The 18,820-nt window shown below is 44.1% G+C and overlaps 2 protein-coding genes across 3 annotated transcripts in view; one reads left to right on the top strand and one right to left on the bottom strand.

Moving 5' to 3' along the window:
- Positions 1-18,820, top strand: part of rnf123 (ring finger protein 123) — a 139,606-nt gene that overhangs the window by 66,497 nt on the left and 54,289 nt on the right. The gene's annotated exons all lie outside the window — the stretch shown is intronic.
- amigo3 (adhesion molecule with Ig-like domain 3) lies at positions 10,198-14,876 on the bottom strand. The gene is made up of 2 exons (XM_083972692.1): positions 14,008-14,876; positions 10,198-13,124 (listed from the first exon to the last, which is right to left on the bottom strand). Exons 1-2 carry the CDS (start codon positions 14,011-14,013, stop codon positions 11,541-11,543), a joined length of 1,590 nt encoding a protein of 529 aa, XP_083828818.1. The 5' UTR covers positions 14,014-14,876; the 3' UTR covers positions 10,198-11,540.

The raw sequence follows: 18,820 nt of genomic DNA, 5'->3' as shown, positions 1-18,820 counted from the left end.
ATCTCTGTCCTGTGGTTTGTACAGTGCGTCAAGCTTTACAGTCTGAGGACTTGTTCCTCTCCGGTCAAACCAGATTTATATCACTGTGCATTTGTTCTAAAGCGAAAGCTTTCTGAGATAAAGCCAGAGTTTTAGTGTCACTGTTCAATTAGATAAACCTTTGAGGACACAGCCCATTTAGGAAAGTAGAAGAAATAAAAGAACAGATAAACACCAATTAAAACCATTGGACTGTTACATAAAATACATAAAAAGCAAAGTATATATAAACCCCCAGGGCTTGTGATCCAGTTGTTTTCACACTGGTATTGAAGAGATGGAGATAAAAGCAGCATTGCTGAATTGAACAGCAGCCTCTTGAAGTGAGCAATAAGTCACCGTCCTGTGCAGGCGATGGGTGCACAGTTTGGTGGATCAGCTTTTAAATATTTTCATAAGCTCCTCAAACATTTATCTGAAAGATCATCATCAGTCAAGAGACCGAGGTTTGAATGTCAATGCTGCAGATCAACCAATCTGCGGTGAATAAGAAATCAGATAATACACAGTCAATATATGGAGCCTGAAATCCATCAGTGAGGTCATATTACTGTAACCTCACTGATGGGGAAAAAAAACTAATCCTGATCCACATGGAACTATTTCTTTAACATGTATTTAATGTTCCCCCGTAGATACACTGCATCTGCATTATACAGAGTATGTCAGGTTCTCATATTCTTTCTCAGACGTGGCGGCCAAGCCTTTAAAATTAAGTTCTCCTCACTCTTTCTCGCTAGTACATTCAGCGCCGATCAGCTGAGTCAGAGCACAATAGATGTGGCAATGCACCGCTGAAGCAGTGTGTGTATATGTGTTTTATATCATTGGCAAGAAAAAAAAAACATTGTTGATTGCCCTCTCAATCACCAATAGATTATCGGATTACCAATCGGCACAATCCCACTGGGTGGTTAGAGCCCTTTATTTGCATTTAATCTCTTAGGACATAAACTTGACCTATCTATTAGTGCTGCACAGTGCACACAATATACAAAAACATCATATTGGGATGTGTCATGTATGTTGGACTTTGTAAGATTTGTCGGCCAGGGTGTCTGTGTCACAACACAACACTCACGGTGCTAACAATGCACAACAAGGCTGTGACACATTTGACCATTTTACCTTCCAGCTCTTGTGATTTGGATATTGCACTTGGCCTTGTTGTGATTTCGATTACTTTGATTAATTGTGCAGCCTTACTATGTATAGAGTCTATAGACATAGTGACACCCACTCTTATTGTTTACACTGGTGAGAGCTTATAGCTCAAACTTGTTTGTTCTTTGCCCGTAATTACACCAGAAGTCTGTTTATCTGTGAGTGTCGGCTTCCTGTTTGTTTCTGTTTGGATTGTTTAATTATTATTGTCAACATTATCATTGTCATCGTCAATCTTGGTCCTGGCATTTGTCTGCTTTGCTTCCCATCACTGTTACTCAGCTCTGTTGTAATATGTGCATGTGTTTTTGTACATCAGTACCTCCATATCCTCTTGTCCCCCTTCTTTACACTAAACCTTCTCCTATCCCTTTGTTATTGCTCCCCTTCCTCCTTGGACTCTTCCTCATCACCTTTTCTGGCCATCCACAGACACTCAAACCTGTGATCATCTCCAGTGCTTTGGCTGGTCAGCATATACATTGTGTTTTTTTTTTCTCTTTTACCTCGTCTCAGCCTCTTTCAAGTCTCTCAATAGATATGGAAGTGGAGTGTAAACACTGCAGTGACTCTGGTTCAAGTCACAGTGACAGATGCTGCTGCTGTGTAACACCAGCTCATGCATACACACACTCAGTGTCACTGCAGTGCACACTTTGAATCTCAGGCTCTCTGAGTGGGTGTCTGCTTCTGTTAAATATGTGTGCATGGCATGTGTGTGTAGGTGTGTAGGTGGTGTCTCTTAATGCAAAGCTACCGTCGACATCTGTATCTGCTCATGCCACAGAGTAGCTTGTATAGCTAGAACAATATCTACTTTTTTGATACTACATATAATAATAGCAACAACAAACTAAAGGCTGTTGATGATGGGAAAAGGACGAGATGAATTCAAAGTAGTTGGTAGTTTTAATGTGTCTGATGGAAAAATGAGAACGATATTGGATCGTAATCATAACTGATGGATGTTACATAATTAAAAACAGTAAAGCTGCTTTGGAGAGAAGCTCTGTCGTGTGTTTGCTGAACTTTAGACGTTCCAGACTTCAGCGTCTTTGGCGTTTTGATACCAGATTGTGAAGTAAAAATGAACAGCTACACCCACATCTGGTGACATCTGGTTATCACCATCAGTGGGATATTTCTACAGAAACTCAGATCATCTGTAATGTTCACATCACTGGTCTCTGGTGTGATGGGGAAGCAGAATAGAAAGACAGACTAGAATTAGAGGAGCAGATCTTGACATATCACAGACATAAATCTTACTACTGTATATCTATGCTGTGGTGTCTCAACAATGTGTTTTTCAGACGTGTCCTCTGTGTTCCACGGCAGCTGAGCTCTGTCCACTCATTTTTCAAGTTCCCTCCAAATACACTTGTTTTGAACGGGAGCTGAGCGTGAGGGAAGGCCTCCTTCATATTTAATGTCTTGCTCTGCCTTCCATTTCATATAAGTGCCTCACAGCGGGAACATCCCTCAGCTTCCCTGCCACATTAACCCCTTCATCTCAAGCGCTGAGGAGAAGGAACGGTTGTTATGTAGACGAAGTGAACGCAGGAGTGCGAGAGTGTTTTCAAACCCCAACTTCCCTGCAGCTTCCTAATCTGACGGGATGGAGGGAGACAATGAAGTCGTGGTGTCATGGCTTTGTGTGTTCGGTTACAGTAGATGTGTCTGCACACGGTTATAAAGGCTTTGGCAAATTGTAGGTTGCAACAGAGTATTTGCTTTTTGTCCCTTTCAGAAAGATGAAGTCTGATTTAATGCATCATCTCAACAGTAAAACTGTAAAAGGAAACTTTATCCCTCATCTTAATTTTTTTTAACAATAGCACCATTTTGCTGTGAAGACTTTGAATAAGGACCGTCCAATTAGAGTTTAGTCAGACAGCCAGAACGCAGTCTGGTGGACGTTCTGCTCGCAGTGTTTGACAGCTTGTTCTTCCTCATTACGATCATCAGTTACCCTCCACATCCATGTTCCAAACCATGTAAACATGTCAGCGATGGCTCGTACTGTAGCTGCTGCCTATTTCCCACATACTGTAAAACATCAGAGATACAGAAGCTCTCTCTCTATGTGTTGGCCAGTCTGACTGGAGTGTGTCTGCGTATTCTCAAATCTAGCAGTTTTCACTTTAAAGAGATCGCAGTGATCATCATCGCGCCTCAAACGAGCAGTCAAAATGAAATTAGTAGAAGTAGGGCAGGAGATGAGAAGTTTCTGATTTTTTTTATTCAGTCAAGTAAAAGGAGCCGAATCAGCTGCGATCAGTTCCTGTTTGTAGCAAACCCATGGATGTACAGACGTTCACCAGTGGATCACTAGATAATAAATTAAGATCTGTTTTCTCTGATTTAAAGTGGATTCAAGGCGATAGTTGATGTATCAAATTTTTCCCAACATATCAAGTATTTTATATTAAAGCAGAAGTAAGCGATCCGGTCATTTTGGCTAACTTCCTGTCAGCCGATGGAGTTAGCAGTCCCCGCCCTCGTCCCTACGTCACCACATTCACGCGCATCCCTTGGCTGCACACACAGAGAGGACCGCCCCTTTATGCCGTTCTCCCTCCTCATTGGATAAAGGTTGTAGGATACAAGGAAAGTTTTCTCCTCGGCTTACAGCAGAGCAGAGTGACTGACAGACCCGTGTTTCGGACCAAACACTCTATATATAAGTGATTGCTGTTGGAAGATATAACTATTTAAGACTTATATTAACACAAACATTCCGCTTACTTCTGCTTTAACATTGTTAAAAAAAAAAGGTTTTCCCCAATTTTTTCTCTTCCAAATCCAACCTTCATGTCAGTGAAATACTTTGATCTGCTGTTTTAGTTGTAGCCCTTTGCTTAAATCTGAAACGTGAAAGAAAACTTGATTTTTTTTAATTGTTTGAAGACGTTACATTTTGGATTTGAAGCCTGATGATGGCGGCTGTAAGAGTCGGAGCTTTTATCAGACAGTAGATAATTTGACTGACATGTGCAGAGCTTCCTGCGTGTGTGTGTGTGTGTGTAAACTGACTCTACTCTCCTGCCTCTTTCTCTCTCTCTCTCTCTCTCTCTCTCTCTCTCTCTCTCTCTCTCTCTCTCTCTCTCTCTCTCTCTCTCTCTGGCCATCATCTCTGTGTGGGTGTTGGACTTTCGAATAATGGCCATTTTCTCTGTGTCTAACCCACCTTACAGGATCCGCTGCATAATGATCAGCAGTTTTATGGTAATTCATGGCTGCAGAGGATTTTGTGTGATGTTCTCTGACATCATGTTGATATGAGTAATAGCACGAGGGCAACACAGGAAATGAACGCGGGCGCGATAGAGGAGAGATTAATGATCCATGGTTATGTATATGTGTCTAGTGGGGGGTTGTGTTTGTTTTATTTAAATGCCGCTTTTCGTTCGTCACAAACACACAGTGTGTGAGCGAGTGTGAGTGCTGTGTGTAGCTGCAGTGTGAGGTGTGTTTCCTCCACGTTCTCACATCGTATTGGACCGTAATGATGCAAACAGCAGGATTCAGTGCAGCAGAGTGTTTGTTGTAATGATGAAGTCACTGTGTCTTCTCACTCTCTCTCACATCCTGTGCATCCTTAGTCTGACAATTAGACTGAAACACCTTTTAACTTCCCCTCATGTACCCAGTGTGTGTATCCCCCTCCCTGCTCTGGAGCCGCTCTTTATTCTCTGACCAGTGTTTCTGTGTTGCTAATCTTCTGGAGTTGAAGAGTTTTAAGCTCTGTATGTCAACGAATGTGTCAATGTGTCTGAATTTAGTTGAAGTAAAATAAAACATATCCCTGGCAAATATGTTGAAGTTTTTCACAGAGCAGAAATCAACAAATGGATAAAGGCATTTTTTTTATCCATCATTTAGTTAATCCATGCTTGAAGCCAAATGAAGCTTCATGCACCAGGATTTTCTAAATGATCACAGCAGCAGTTAAAAAAAAAAAAAAAAAAAAAAAAACTTTTGTTGCTCTGGTTGTGAGATAAACAGTTGAAACAGTATTTCATGCTTGGAGTGTGTCAGACAGGTTAAACAGCTGAGCTCCTTCAGCTGAATGAAGAGCTGTGCGTTTTCACCCCGGACTGGAGTGGGTGTGAATGCAGCCACAGACCCTGTTCAGGCAGCTCCAACCCACATCGGTGGTTTAGCTACAGGTCAGACTCTGCCTGGTTTTGTAGATGACTGAAATAACATCTGTCTGAATGAGGGAGCGGTGATGTATCTGTGTGTAATACTCTGTGTGTATGGACATACACTGCAGATTGGACTGTTTAAAGGAGCACTACAACAGCCTCATCCTCACATGGGTCATTCTTGCAGGTCTGTCTGTGTAGGTTCTCTTTTGATTGGCTGATTGTTTGTCAAAGCTGGACAAACATGATGCAAAAAAACACAGAGACGTCGATATTTACAGAGGTTAAACCTCAGGTGATGCAGCTTTACAGTAAAATGTTGTTAAGGCTTATTTTATAGGTTGTGTTACTATTTTGTTTTCTCTGGCTGTTGCTTTTGGGCCTGTGTGACTGCTGGAGAAACAAACTAGTGATTCAGGTTGTTATTATATTTCTGTGGGAGGTGAAACGATGCGATCAATGATTTATAAATCAGAACCACTAAAATACAGATGAACAGAAAGTGACTACATGTTTCTGTCTTGGTTGCTTTCACAGACTATACACATTGTATTCACCACATAGAAAACCCAGGAAGGCGACGGCCTCTGTGAATGACTGTAAGTCATCAGTGCTGCTGGTAGATGACAGTGTTTTTGTTTTGCCCCAGAATCACTGAGATCTGTGTGGACATGTGAGCTCTCACATGAGTCTGTTCTGGTTTTGAGTAGTTTTAACGCAGCATGGGACAAGACAGAGGCTGGCATTTATATCTATTTTGTGTGTGTGTGTGTGTGAGATCACTGAGAGATAACAACCTCTCAGTATTTGAAACCAGTCTGAAGCAGTTTAAAGTAAAACATCTTTAAAGCTTTTTCTCTCTTTTCTTTATCCCATCATCTTAGAATTCTGCTACCAATAAACTGTGCTACCAAACGCGCATGCACGCACACACACACACACACACACACACGCCTTATAAACACGCACACAACCATCTGGGCCAAACCCATTTACTCCAGTCTCACAGCCCATTACACATTCACAGTTAGATTTCATTCTCAATCCCCTCCCCAGTGCCTGCACACACACACACACACACACACACACACACACACACACACACACACACACACACACACACACACACACACACACACACACACACACACACTAGCACTGCTGTTAAGCTTTGTGTTGTGGGGGTAAATACAGTGCGAGTCCAAATTTCTGCTGTTCATAAAAGCGCATTAATTCATTTCTGACAACTTCGTCCGACAGAATCAGATCTTCTCTTCTCATATTGGGAACAGCTGCTTGAAGATGTTTTCATTAGAAAATGCATCTTTTGCTACATTTCGGTTTCCTATCCACATGACTCCATTCTGTGAAAACAGAAACATTAGGAAATCGGTGATGGAGACACTCTGGGTTAGGGTTAGGTGTGTTGGTATGGATGGACGCAGATTGTTCCTGATACAGAGCTGAAACGCTCATCTGGGTGCAGCTCATTATCATTTTAAAGCCCCTGTACGGAGCTTTTAACTGGATACGCAAAAGTCTCTGGTTTCTGCTGATGTGTCTCTGTTACCTACAACAGCAAATGAGCCCATCAGGGTGAAGATACGCTATTTCTGAGTAGTCTAATTCTATACCTCTGGAAGGCATGGTCGGGTCGGACCACTGACGAAACGATACGAATAGATACATTACGCTGCTAAAAAAAAAAAAAAAAAAAGCAAGTCCCGTCGTTTCCAAAACAAATCTACACGCGCCGGCCAGACAAACGTCTTCATGGCAGTGGGAAATGTAGTCTTCATTCTGCCGCTTTCGTCCACAGGGGCCGCCAAAATCAACACTAAATGAAAAGTCTGTACAGGGGCTTTAAAACACTGATAGAAATCTGATCAATCACTGATGAAGTTGTCAGGCGTCTCCGACCCTCGCACATTTACTTCACAGTTTTTTGTAAAAGGTCAGTTTTCCCTGAACATGCTCTGCTCTTTAATATTCATCCAGCCTGAGTATGGTTTTGCTGAAGCTCCAAGTAAACAGACAGTTTAAGTTGGGCTGCAAACCATACCCAGTAAATCAGAATCAGGTAAAAAAAAAAGAGAGAAAATCACAGTTTTTTTTTTTTTTTTTTTTGGGCTGTTCTCTTATTTATAATTTTTCTCCACAGAGCTGCAGGCGGTTGCCATTGGTTCTCATTTGTAAACTGACCGCCCTCCTGTCGTCTGAGATTGGTCACTGATTTATGAAGGTGTATAAATTACTGCTGGTGCTCATTTATGTGCAAATACTTTCTATTCACGTTTCATATTCCCAGAAAAAATTGGTGTTAATGTTTATGTTGCTGTTTTCACAGTGTTCTCCCTCTGATTGTCCTGCTCTGAGAAAGTCTCACAACTCACACAAACACACACACAGACACACACTACATCAGTCAGACATGGCTGGCAGCAACATCATCAGTCTCTATTGTTGCTCCTTTTGTGCAAAACATGCATACACACATGCATACACACATGCAGTCACACACACACATTTTAATTAATGGAAAAGCATACTGAAGTGATAGCAGTTATGATGTCCCACTCCTTTTCATGGCGACATTATTGACCCTTTGTTATAAATAATATATCATGGTGGTCCAACATGCACACACACGCACACACACACACACACACACACACACACACACACACACACACACACACACCCGGAACTGAATAATCGAAAACTATACTGCATTGAAAAGTTAAATTGAACACATGATGTACAGTAGATTAGATTTTCTCTGGAGCGACTCTGTCACGGTTTTCAGAGGCGTGTATTGATAATAGTGCTGAGTTCAGTAATTGTACCTTAAAAAAAAAAAAAACATCCTTTGGGTTTTCCAATACAAATGAATGTGGGCTCTGGGCTCTGAAACCATGTTCAATGATGCATTCATGCATAAGAAAAAGAAATAGAGCACAGAGCTGCAGTGGGCTGATTACTGCAGTCTGACAGAGACAGGAACACAGGGCACATAGTGGAAATATTACGGTCGAATCAGAATCGTCCTACTTGATGAATGGGCCGGACTCTCTCACCGTTGGCCTGAGGAACGGTTCTGTTTGTATGTGGTTCCTATACATCAAACCAATGACTCAAATCTTCCACTACCAGAAGTGAAGTTATTTCTATTATTTATGAGGTACAGCAAATGTAAAGCAGTGGCTCTATGTTTGTGTCTCATGTGCTGTTATGGGATGGGTGGATGTGGTAACCGTGACGATGGCGGTGGCGGCAGTGAGGGAGGGGGTGGAGGTGGAGGTGATCATGATGCTGGTAATAGTGGCAGAAATGTTACCAAACAGGGAGGTGTTGGTGTTAATGAAACACACCTGAGTATTAACACTGTTTTATTGGATAACCTGTAAACACACACACACACACGCACACGCACACACACAGTCTGACTGCGATGAACAGTAGAAGTATTTACTATTGCATTCTTGTTATCCCTAAAAGATTCATTTCATTTCATCATTTTAACGTAGCTGGTTATGGAGCTGAGTTAAATAGTTTTATAGACTGTTGGGAAATGTATTGACTTGCACACCTGCACAGGTGTTGTTCTTTCTTCCCGTGTGCACTGTTACAGACTGTAGCTGGTCCCTCTCTCTTTTCCCTGTGTGTATTGTATTGTGGTCCATTACTCTGTCACTCATCTGCTCAATCCCGCAGTAACTGAACAATCTTGTGTGGCTGTGTTAGAGCCTGAGATCCATTATAGTGAGTCCAATCATGTGTTTTATCTGGAAGATCAAAGTAACAGCCGTCAGATAAAAGCGATGTGGTGGAGTAGAAGCGTAAAGTAGCTGAAATTGGAGACTCAGATCCTGTGTATGAGAGCATGTGGACGAAGTTGCAGCTATTTGTCAATATTTTCATCAAAGTCCACGTTTTCAAAATTGAATTCACCTCACATATATGGAGTCTCACATCTGGATAAAGTCAAAATATTGTGAGTCGACCTCTGGGGCTGAATCCACAAAGATGTCACAGGCTGGTCAGTGGTGCCGCTCTGGTCTTAGTTTTACTCATGGATCAGTCAAATGTTAGTCAGAAAAAAACTCCCAGGTTAACTAAAAGGTCCAACACCATAGTTACTTGGTAATCAGTGACACTTACATTGACCAGTAGCACCAGATTACAAAAACCAGGGAGACGTGGCTCATAATTTGTGGTTTGCTAACATTGTTATGGAGAGAATGAGAAGAAAAATAGTTTTTAGACCAAATCCTGATTTATCTGGTTCTTGTTTTACTGTTTGCTGAATAACCCCACGTGAAATGTCCTGTAACTGTTAAAAACATCCCAGATTTTGAGTCTGACTAAATTGGATGCAGTTATTGTAATCTGCAGTCTTAATTTACCTAGAATTCCTTGTACCATATTATGAAGTTAGACTCGGTCTGTTTGAAATCTGACTGTTTGTTATATCGTTTGTGAAACCAGCCCAAGATTTGATCTTCACCGTGAAGTCTGCAGCTTTGACCTTTTTGCTGACAAAAGAGTAAATCGGATCAGAAGCATTTTAGTTAATTTACTCGGCTCAGACTGAATATGTAAAGACCGTAGTACACGCACACGCACACACACACGCACACGCACACACACACTGCCCACTTACTTTACATTACCATGCACCAATGAAGGTGCCCCTCTCTGAGTTACAATAAGAAGGCAGACATTCTCCTGCACAGTCCAGATACAGAGGTTTATTAACACACAGATAAAGGGAGGGAGGACAAGAGACGGGGAGAGAGAGGCAGTGCAAGGAGAGAGAGGGGGTTGGGGGTGGGGGGGTGCAGTGAGTACAGTGAAGACAATTAAAAACAAAACACACATCTGCCCTGATTGTCCCATTATCCCCATTGAGTGTTCACCTCACAACGAGTCAAGTCTTTTCTTCATCACCGGTTCAGTTTCACATGAATCATCTCAGACACAGTGAGTAATAAAAAAAAAAACGACAATTGATCAACCACTAAAAATATGAATAGTTACTCTGTCTCCAAATGAACTCAAACAACGACTCTCTTTCTCCTGCCTAAATAACTATAAATGATGTACCAGAGGTGGTTTTTTTTATTTATTTTGTTTATTTCCCTTTTGTTTTCCTGATGCTCAACTGACTGATGACAGTAATCAAGTTCCAGGGAGAAGAGGAGGAGGAGGGAGGAGGAGGAGGAGGAGGAGGAGGATGAAGGGTACAGGAGACCAGAATCAAACCCTATCCGTTAAAACAGTTTCTATTTTTGCTTGCTAAAAGCTTGTCTTCTCTAGCTTGTCTACTCTAAAACATTTCACATTATGACAGCGCTACACTAGGCAGTTTTCTTCGGCTCTAATCAACTTGACACACCAACTCTGAGAACAGAAAAGACAAAAAGAAAAAAACAGAAAAGAAAGGAAAAACAGGAGATGCTAAAAAGCTCTACAAAAAGATTTTTTTTTCTCTACATCTCTGTATGAAGGCATCTGTAGCAAATGTTTATTAAAGGTATAAGCCGTGCTTAAAGGGACAGCCCTGCGCACTTTTTTTTTCTCCAATTTTTCCAGTAGCAGTCCATGCTCATGGTGGTCTTCACCTCCCCCGTCCCTCACGTCCTCTTAGATAAGTTTGACTTCATCTCAAACACTGTTTCCTCTTTCAGACTCTGAGGAAATATCTGCAGCTCCTCTCCGAGCTCTTAAACTTCCTATCTTTGGTCTGTTTTAATCCTGACGTCCTCCCTATGTCTCTGTTTTCTCCTTCCTGTGTCTTGTCCATGAGCTCCGTCCCTACCCTGTACGTGTCAGCGCCCCTTCCCGTCACAGTGCATTGGTTCATGGCTGTGGGCAGACCTGGGCAAAACCTTAATATATGCTCATTTGGTTAACAGTATTCAATCTCTTAGAATTGCACTTGATCTGTTTTCTCAGGCAGTTGAATGAGCCTCAAGCTTCGCAAAGAAAAGATTTGAGAAGCTCTCAGTCAGTATTGGATTACTGTGCTGCTCAGGTCGAGTGCTGGGTGCAGTGGAGGAGGGGAGGAGGAGGAGGAAGAGGAGGAGGAGGTGGCGGTGGTGAGGAGGTAACCGACAGGCAGAGGGGGAAGAAAGTGAGTGTGAGGTGATCGTAGTGCCAGTCTGTGTCTGTTTGTCCCCGTTTCTATGGCAACATAATGGATGTGTCTGAGAACACGGACATGACGGGGTCCGCCTCCCCCGCCCTCTGCTGCTTCGCCGGCTGCTCCGGCCCTAGCAGTAACCCCGGCCCCAGGTGTCCTTGCACCGCCCTGAGTCTGCCGTTCTGCTGCTCTCTGATTGGCTCCAGAAAGACCACATGCTTGTTGGTACTGACCTTGCGGCCGGGGCCCTCGGTGGTCGCCGGCGGGGTCGGGGTGAGGATGGAGGACTGGGCGCTCCCTGCCCCGGCCTCGGTGGGGGTGGCCGGGGTGGGGGCCTTGGGGCAGGGCGGGCAGCGGCACGGCGTCAGGTAGAGGTACATGAGCACCAGCACCAGGCTCACCACGCAGCCCAGCAGGGTGGTGAAGCCGGTGTTGAAGGACTCGTGGGACTCGCTGTCTTGGTGCGGCACCACCGTCACGTTGACCTGCCGGGTTTCGTTCCGCTGCCGCTGCTGGTCCTGCGCCATGCACAAGTAGATGCCGCCGTCCTCCTCGCGCGCCGCCATGATCTCCAAGCTCCCGTTAGCGAACATCTTCAACGAGCCGTTGTTCCCCGGCGGCACCACGTACCCCTCGGTGGGTGACACCCAGAAGAAGGTCAGACTGCGGCTGGTGAGCGTGGTCACGCAGTGCAGCAGCATCCTCTTCCCTGCGCCCACCGACACGCTGCTGTCCTGCTCTTTCAGCGGCAGATTCAACGCAGTCAGGTTGCATTTCTCAAAGTAGCGACTGTGCTGGAAGAAGCGCACGGTGCCTTCTGGTATCCCATAGACACGACAGGTGTGCTCCTGTCTGAAGTGTTTGATCGACTCGTACCCTCTCTGCTCCCAGCGCTTGAACAGTCCGTACATGGAGCACTCGCACTCCAGAGAGTTGTTGTGAAGGTAGAGCCCCCTCTGGACAGGAACCGGTAAGTTTGTTATATCCTCCAGGGGCAGTTTGAGCAGGCGGTTGGAGGACAGGTCCAGCATTGCGAGGTGGGGGTGACTATGCTCTTGGATGGTGAAGAAGGGAAAGTGGGTGAGACGGTTATGACTGAGGTAGGCCTTGCGCAGGTTTCCCAGTCCAGCCAGAGCGATGCCCTCCACCTGGACGATGCGGTTGTTAAACAGCACGAGCTCCTCCAGCCCGGGCAGCTCTTGGAAATAGTGCTGCTCCAGAACGCGAAGCTGATTGGACGACAGGTCCAGGTGTCGGAGCAGCGCTCCAGAGGTGTTTTGAAACGCCCCCTGGTGAATGGTGGTCAGCTGGTTGTGAGCTAACCGTAACGTCTCCAATCGAGAAAGTCCTTCAAAGGCGCCCCCCTTCAGCTGATCGATCCGGTTGTGGCTGAGATCCAGCGTGACAGCAGAGACGGGCATCTCTCTGGGGACCTGCTCCAGACCCAGGGCGGTGCAGCTGAGGATGTCGGAGGCACAGAGGCATCTGCCTTCCTGGGACGAACCCTGAGACTGGCAGATGGTGGCCTGGACGGGGCTCAGCTGGGAGAGCTGCAGATAAACCAGCAGCACAACAACAGACCACCATGACGGTGATGCTGCTGTGAGAGCCGGTGCCACCACACCCTGCAGAAAGCCAGCGTTACCACCAACATACAACATGATGCCAGCAGCAGGCTGTGGGCATCAGTTTACAGTTTCCTCTATGTGACCCAGCAAATTTCTTTGTTACTTTTCCCCTGTAGAACGGCTACTCTAAATTCTCTGTAGTTTGTTTTTCACATCCTTCGCACTGTGTGATTCATCTCATTTTGACCAAATTTGTACTTCACATCAATCCTGACCAACTAACACAGGAGACTGTATGTATATACACTTGCTTTTCATTTTTTATCTTACACCACTCCCTTTACATGTGGAGGTACAGTAGAATCTCTCTGCTGCTTGTCAAAATCTGTTAGTGTAAATATTTTAATCTTTCTCTCAGTCTTTTATTAGTTCCCAGACATATCTAAGACAAAACTCTTAATTGCTTTGTTGTGTTGAACCTACAGGGCAGGAACGAAATGTCACTGTAAAGCTCTCTCTCTCTCTCATGCGCTTCTGCCCCGGCGTGATTGTTTACTTTGTCTAAGCCGGTTAATGTTGAATGAGGCGATTGCATCTGCTTCCACCTGCCAACATGGCAACCATCTGGAGGGGTCAGGAAAAAAAGTGGTTGTATAAAAAAAACACCAGGTGTGCTCTGTAATTTGTGTAGCAGGGTGGAAGTAAGAAGCCAAAATCTACCTCAAGGGAATAATAATATTGAAAAAATGTAGAGAGCAGGTTAAAAGGTGAGGGAGATAGTGATGGATAAAACTGATTCAGGTGTTTGGAATAGAGGAGGAAGAGGAGGTGAAGGTTCGCTGAGGTTTTAAAAATGTTCCTCTGTCATTCGTTTTTATTCCAGCTAAAAAAAAGAAGGTAAAAGCAGCAGTGCAGAGCACTCAGCAGGACCTCCTCTCACCTCCATTTATCCCATCGCTGCACCTTTGCACCCTTGTGACTTCTCTGCTGACTCCACGATCCTGAACAAGTTGACGACTCTATCTCCTCCGCGTCTTGTTTGAAGCTCCAGAGCTCATCTAACCCTCGCTCTGCCCCCCTCGTCACTCCTAGTTCAAGCTCTCAAGTGGATGTTAAACTCATTATCCTCTGCGGTAAACAGAATCAGGCTCCAGGTCTTTATATTTTTGGGTCCCTGCTGCAAAACAAAGCTTCAAGTTTCAATCCCTCCACGAGCTCACTTTCTGGGCAGCTGCTATCGTGACGGAGGAGCCTCGTCTTAGTTGTAGCATCTCTGTTTTCACGCCAAGTCGGGTTTTGTGAATCACGGCCCCAGCTGTCTGCCGCCCACAGCCCGCCCCGAGTCACAGATCAGATTTTCAAAGAAGTCAGCATCCTGTCCACTTCACTTCACACGCAGCGCTAACCACTTCAAGGTTTCACACTCTTTCTCACACACACACACACACTCTCATCCGCACTCCTCCGTGGCTCTCAGTGCTTTTTGTCCTCCGGCTAATTTGTGCAGAAAAATTCCTCTTTTCTGTTGATTTTCCATCAGTGGGAGGATTTTTCAAAGGGCTGGCTCAGCTCTGTGCGAAAATCCCAAACATGAAACCTCCAGCTCTTTCTCCTGTCTCCTCTTCTTTCTCCTGTTGTTCTCTCTTCCACGGCTCAGGAAGAGAAGGAAACAAAACAAAAAAACACAAAGAGAAAAGTTGCGGTTAGTCTACTCCAGATGTGCATGCGAGTCCAGGTTATTTCCAGATGTGAGAGCAGAGGAGGCCGAGCTGCTTCCTCTTGTCTGTTTACCACACACTCTCAGCTCAGTTGTGAGCTGCTGCTTCTGGTGCTTTCCCAGCTCCACCTCTCCTCCACTCTGGCTTAATCCCCCCCCTCTCTCCCTTTCTCTCTCTCTCTCTCTCTCTCTCTCTCCTCTCAGCATCCTCCGCCCATCTCAGACCTCCTCCTCCTGTTCTCCCTCTTCTCTTTTCACCGCTCCGCTTGCTTTTCTGTCAATTTCTGTTTGTGTTTCAGACTCTCACGCTCACACTCTGTAGTTTCCATCTCCATGTCTCTCTCTCTCTCTCTCTCTCTCTCTCTCTCTCTCTCTCTCTCTCTCTCTCTCTCTCTCTCTCTCTCTCTCTCTCTCTCTCTCTCTCCTCTCTCTCTCTCTTTGAGATGGCTTATGTTGCCACAGGAGGAGCTTTGTGAGGGCGAATCTAGAGGGAAGTTGATTGGCCAGAGAGAGATGCACATGAAGAAGGCACTATCTCTGCTCCGCTAACATTAGCAACAAATATATAAGAATATAAATAATTTTCTTCATGCCAGTGCGTATGGAAGTGTGTCGATCCCCTCAGTTGGGAGAGGGAGAGAGTGGAGACCAGATGGAGTCAGGTGAATGGTTTCCAGTTTGATGTGGGAAGCTTGATCCGTGGTTTAGTGTATTGATACGACGTGTCTTCATGGGCTACTGCTCCTCTTTGTTGTGCACTTATCACTAATGCCTGCACTGAGACTGAATAAGTGGAAGTAGAAGACAGGAAATTAAGTTCACAACAGTGGAATTGACAATGAGATAATGGCCTGTAGATCTTTCACCAATAAAGCACGAGGTGTTATTTTAAAGGCACTCACCACGGTCTTGAAATCTTTGTTAACCGTCAATGGTTCACTTTTCCGGTTTAAGCGTCCATAAGAAGATTTATTTGAAGAGGAACCAAAAACCATCTCGGTGTAATTTTACATCTCCTCTCTCATGCCTCTCTCTGCAGCCCTACTAACCACCACCACAAGTGTTTCGTGTCAGTGTCTGATCCTCTCTTCCGATCATCTAACTGTTTTCTGACTGACCCACAACCAGGCCGACCACAGGTGATGGATTGAAGCCCACTGCTGTATCTCAGTAAAACCAAGCAGCGACCTCTGTGGCTGAAAATTGAAGCCCACACTTAAGTGTCAAAAGCTGCTGTTCCTCTTCTGACCACTAGAGTGCATCTCCAACAGTGAGTCAGTTCCCATAGACTCCCATGTTAAAGGGGAACTATGCAAGTCGCTTTTCTTTTCGGCTGTTTTTCTAACCCTTCTCTTGGCCATGTGCATTTGTTTACAACAAAGCCGGCGAAAAATCAATACATGGAGCGGTGGATAACATTGTATAACACATACAACGTTACGATGTGTACAGTATATCTGTGTAGTCTTAAAGGGATAGTATCATTTTTTAAAAGTGGAGTTGTATGATCTACAAATAGCCCCTAAGTACTTTAATTGCAGTAGAAGACTCTCTGCACTCCTCCCGTTAGCAACGCCAGCCCATAGCCCTGCCCAGAGATTTACAACATACAGTACAGTGTTGTGAACAGACCCAAAGAAACGGCCTATTTTCACGGCCTAAAAGAGGTTTTACCTGAAAAAAAATACACAGTTCCATTGTTCACTATAATATATTTTTTTCCAGCCCTTCAATGTGCAGGAAAAACGCTGTTTTTATTTGGACCTAACCAACTCACGTATTCCTCCGCCCAGGGTTAGGCCTAGCGCCCGCTGATCAGCAGTTGGTTTGGTCCAAATAAAAACTGTGTTTTTCCTGGACTGGGTGCTGTCATACTTTCATGGAACTTATAAAACACTCAGACCTGCTCCATAATCATAAAACAATCTCACTCTAATATGTGAACTATCTGTGTGTTGTAATTAGGCTGTATTTTACACCACCCCTTTACCGAAAGCACTTTGTGGTGTTTGTTTTTCCCTTTTTTCCATCGGTAGTTTCATCCTGAAACAAACATTTATTCAGCTGTGACACCTGGCCTCTCTCTGTGGGTGTCTCATTCGTACCTCCTCTCCCTTTATCCTCCTCTTTTCTCATTCCCATCGCTCTTTTTTTTCTCATGTCAGTCACTATGATGAACTCGCATCTACATGTAGCCGCGTGAAAATCTGTGTCTGAAGTCTGTGCATTTGTTCAGACAATATTTCATTAGTGAGGAGGAGTACATCACCTGTACCCATGTCTCTGTCTGTCCAAACCGCTGCTGTTTGCCTGTTGATCTAATAGAGTCCACTCACTGTAGAAAACAGTGTTGACAGTTGGGTCACACACGCAATCACTGCATACATCTTCATGCTAACAAGCTGCTCTCTGTATGTACAGCAGCTCCAGCTGAACTTGCGCATTAATGCCTCATTTGCAATGCATAATTATTCTTTAGAACCTTTAGGTAACCTTTACTTGTGCAGTTGAAGACATTGTATTGTATTGTATTGTGGTATAAATTCATTTAGCACAAATACCTGTTCATATTCCAGCAGATGTTCATGGAGAAAATACATTTCTGAATTTTTTAAACCCTGTATAAGGGTTAAATTAAACACACTGACCTTTAGAAATTTCTCTTTATTTGTTGCATTGTTTCACTTTTCTTTTGTGTTTTTCTACTTGGGGGTTAGGCAACATCAACATATTGATGCTGATGACGTCACTCTGCACTGTATATGAACCAGACATCAGAGCTATAGGTTAACTTTTTCTATGTGTAGCACTGGTGCTTCTTACTCCACCCCACACACAACACATTCATTTGTTTAAGTACTTTTACTAAAAAATTAACAGAAATCTGGTCTCCAGATGAACCTTTTTTACTTGTGCCAAATTTCAGTGTGTTGTTTTAGGGGCCACATTTTCTTCAGAATAATCACAGCTAAACAAAAACATTAAAGTGTAGATGACATTTTCATTTCCTTCTTATTTTTTTGGGTGTTTGGCGTCTAGTTTATTGGTGCTGCCTCCTGCTCCAGGAGCATAGATCACGTGACCCGTGAAGTCGACTTATTATGAAAATGTGACCATTTGGTTGCAACCTGCAGCCCCGAACATGTCACCTGTTTCAGTGGCATCTATGACAATAGGTGCAAAATTGAAGGGAAATGTGCTTTTTTTAATCTTTATTGTGGAAGGGACAGTCGGAGAGACAGAGAACTTTAGGGCAGGCGGGTTTGAGTGTGACATCGTGGTGAAGTCAGTAAAGCTGCCCTGTGGAGTTATAGTTCTGTTGAGGTGTAACAGACTTGTTCTTTCGTTCGTTCTTTTGCTCATGAAGCATTTGCACAGCTCTGTTTACGGCATCTCAGTCTTCTTCTTTTCTTCTTTTGCCGTGCATCTTGTCGTTTTTATGGCTACCTGTAGATCAGAGAAAGGTGTGAAAACCACTGGCAGGTGTTTTTTGCTTTTGTGTTGACTGCTCCACAGCTCAACGGAGCATCACGGGGAACCTTTCGCTTCATCAGATCCACTTCTCCGAGACACAAACTTGGACAACTGTGTGTTTTTCTTTTGTTTGTGTGGTTCATCTGTCACATGATGCATCACTACACAGTTTGATCAGTGTGGTGTCACAGTCGGACATGTTTGGGCTTAGCAGAGAGGAGAAAAGTGGTCCGGAGACAAAAGGAGGCCGAGCTGGGACAACAAGCACTGAAGATAAGATCGGCAGAGGACTTTTTTGGGGGGATAAAATCTGCATTAAAATGTATTGTTATTGTTAATCAATAAGTTTTTTTTTTTTTTTTTATCTCAAAACATTAGGTAATAGTGAAAAATGCTCCCCTAAGTTCAGTGAGATGAAAGTATGGATGAATCTTGCTGTGTGACGTCTGAACAGGTGAAGGGACGCTCACAGCAGCCAAAGTCAGGTTGTTCAGGTTATTAACCTTCACATGTGACGTCAGTATTGGGCACCGACTTGGGATTGTGATGCAGCTCAGTGACT

This window comes from Trachurus trachurus, assembly GCF_905171665.1.
Source record: "Trachurus trachurus genome assembly, chromosome: 5".
In the NCBI taxonomy this organism is placed as follows: Eukaryota; Metazoa; Chordata; class Actinopteri; order Carangiformes; family Carangidae; genus Trachurus; species Trachurus trachurus.
The sequence above is the reverse complement of the archived record's forward strand: the minus strand, read 5'-3'. Positions and strand labels throughout refer to the sequence as shown.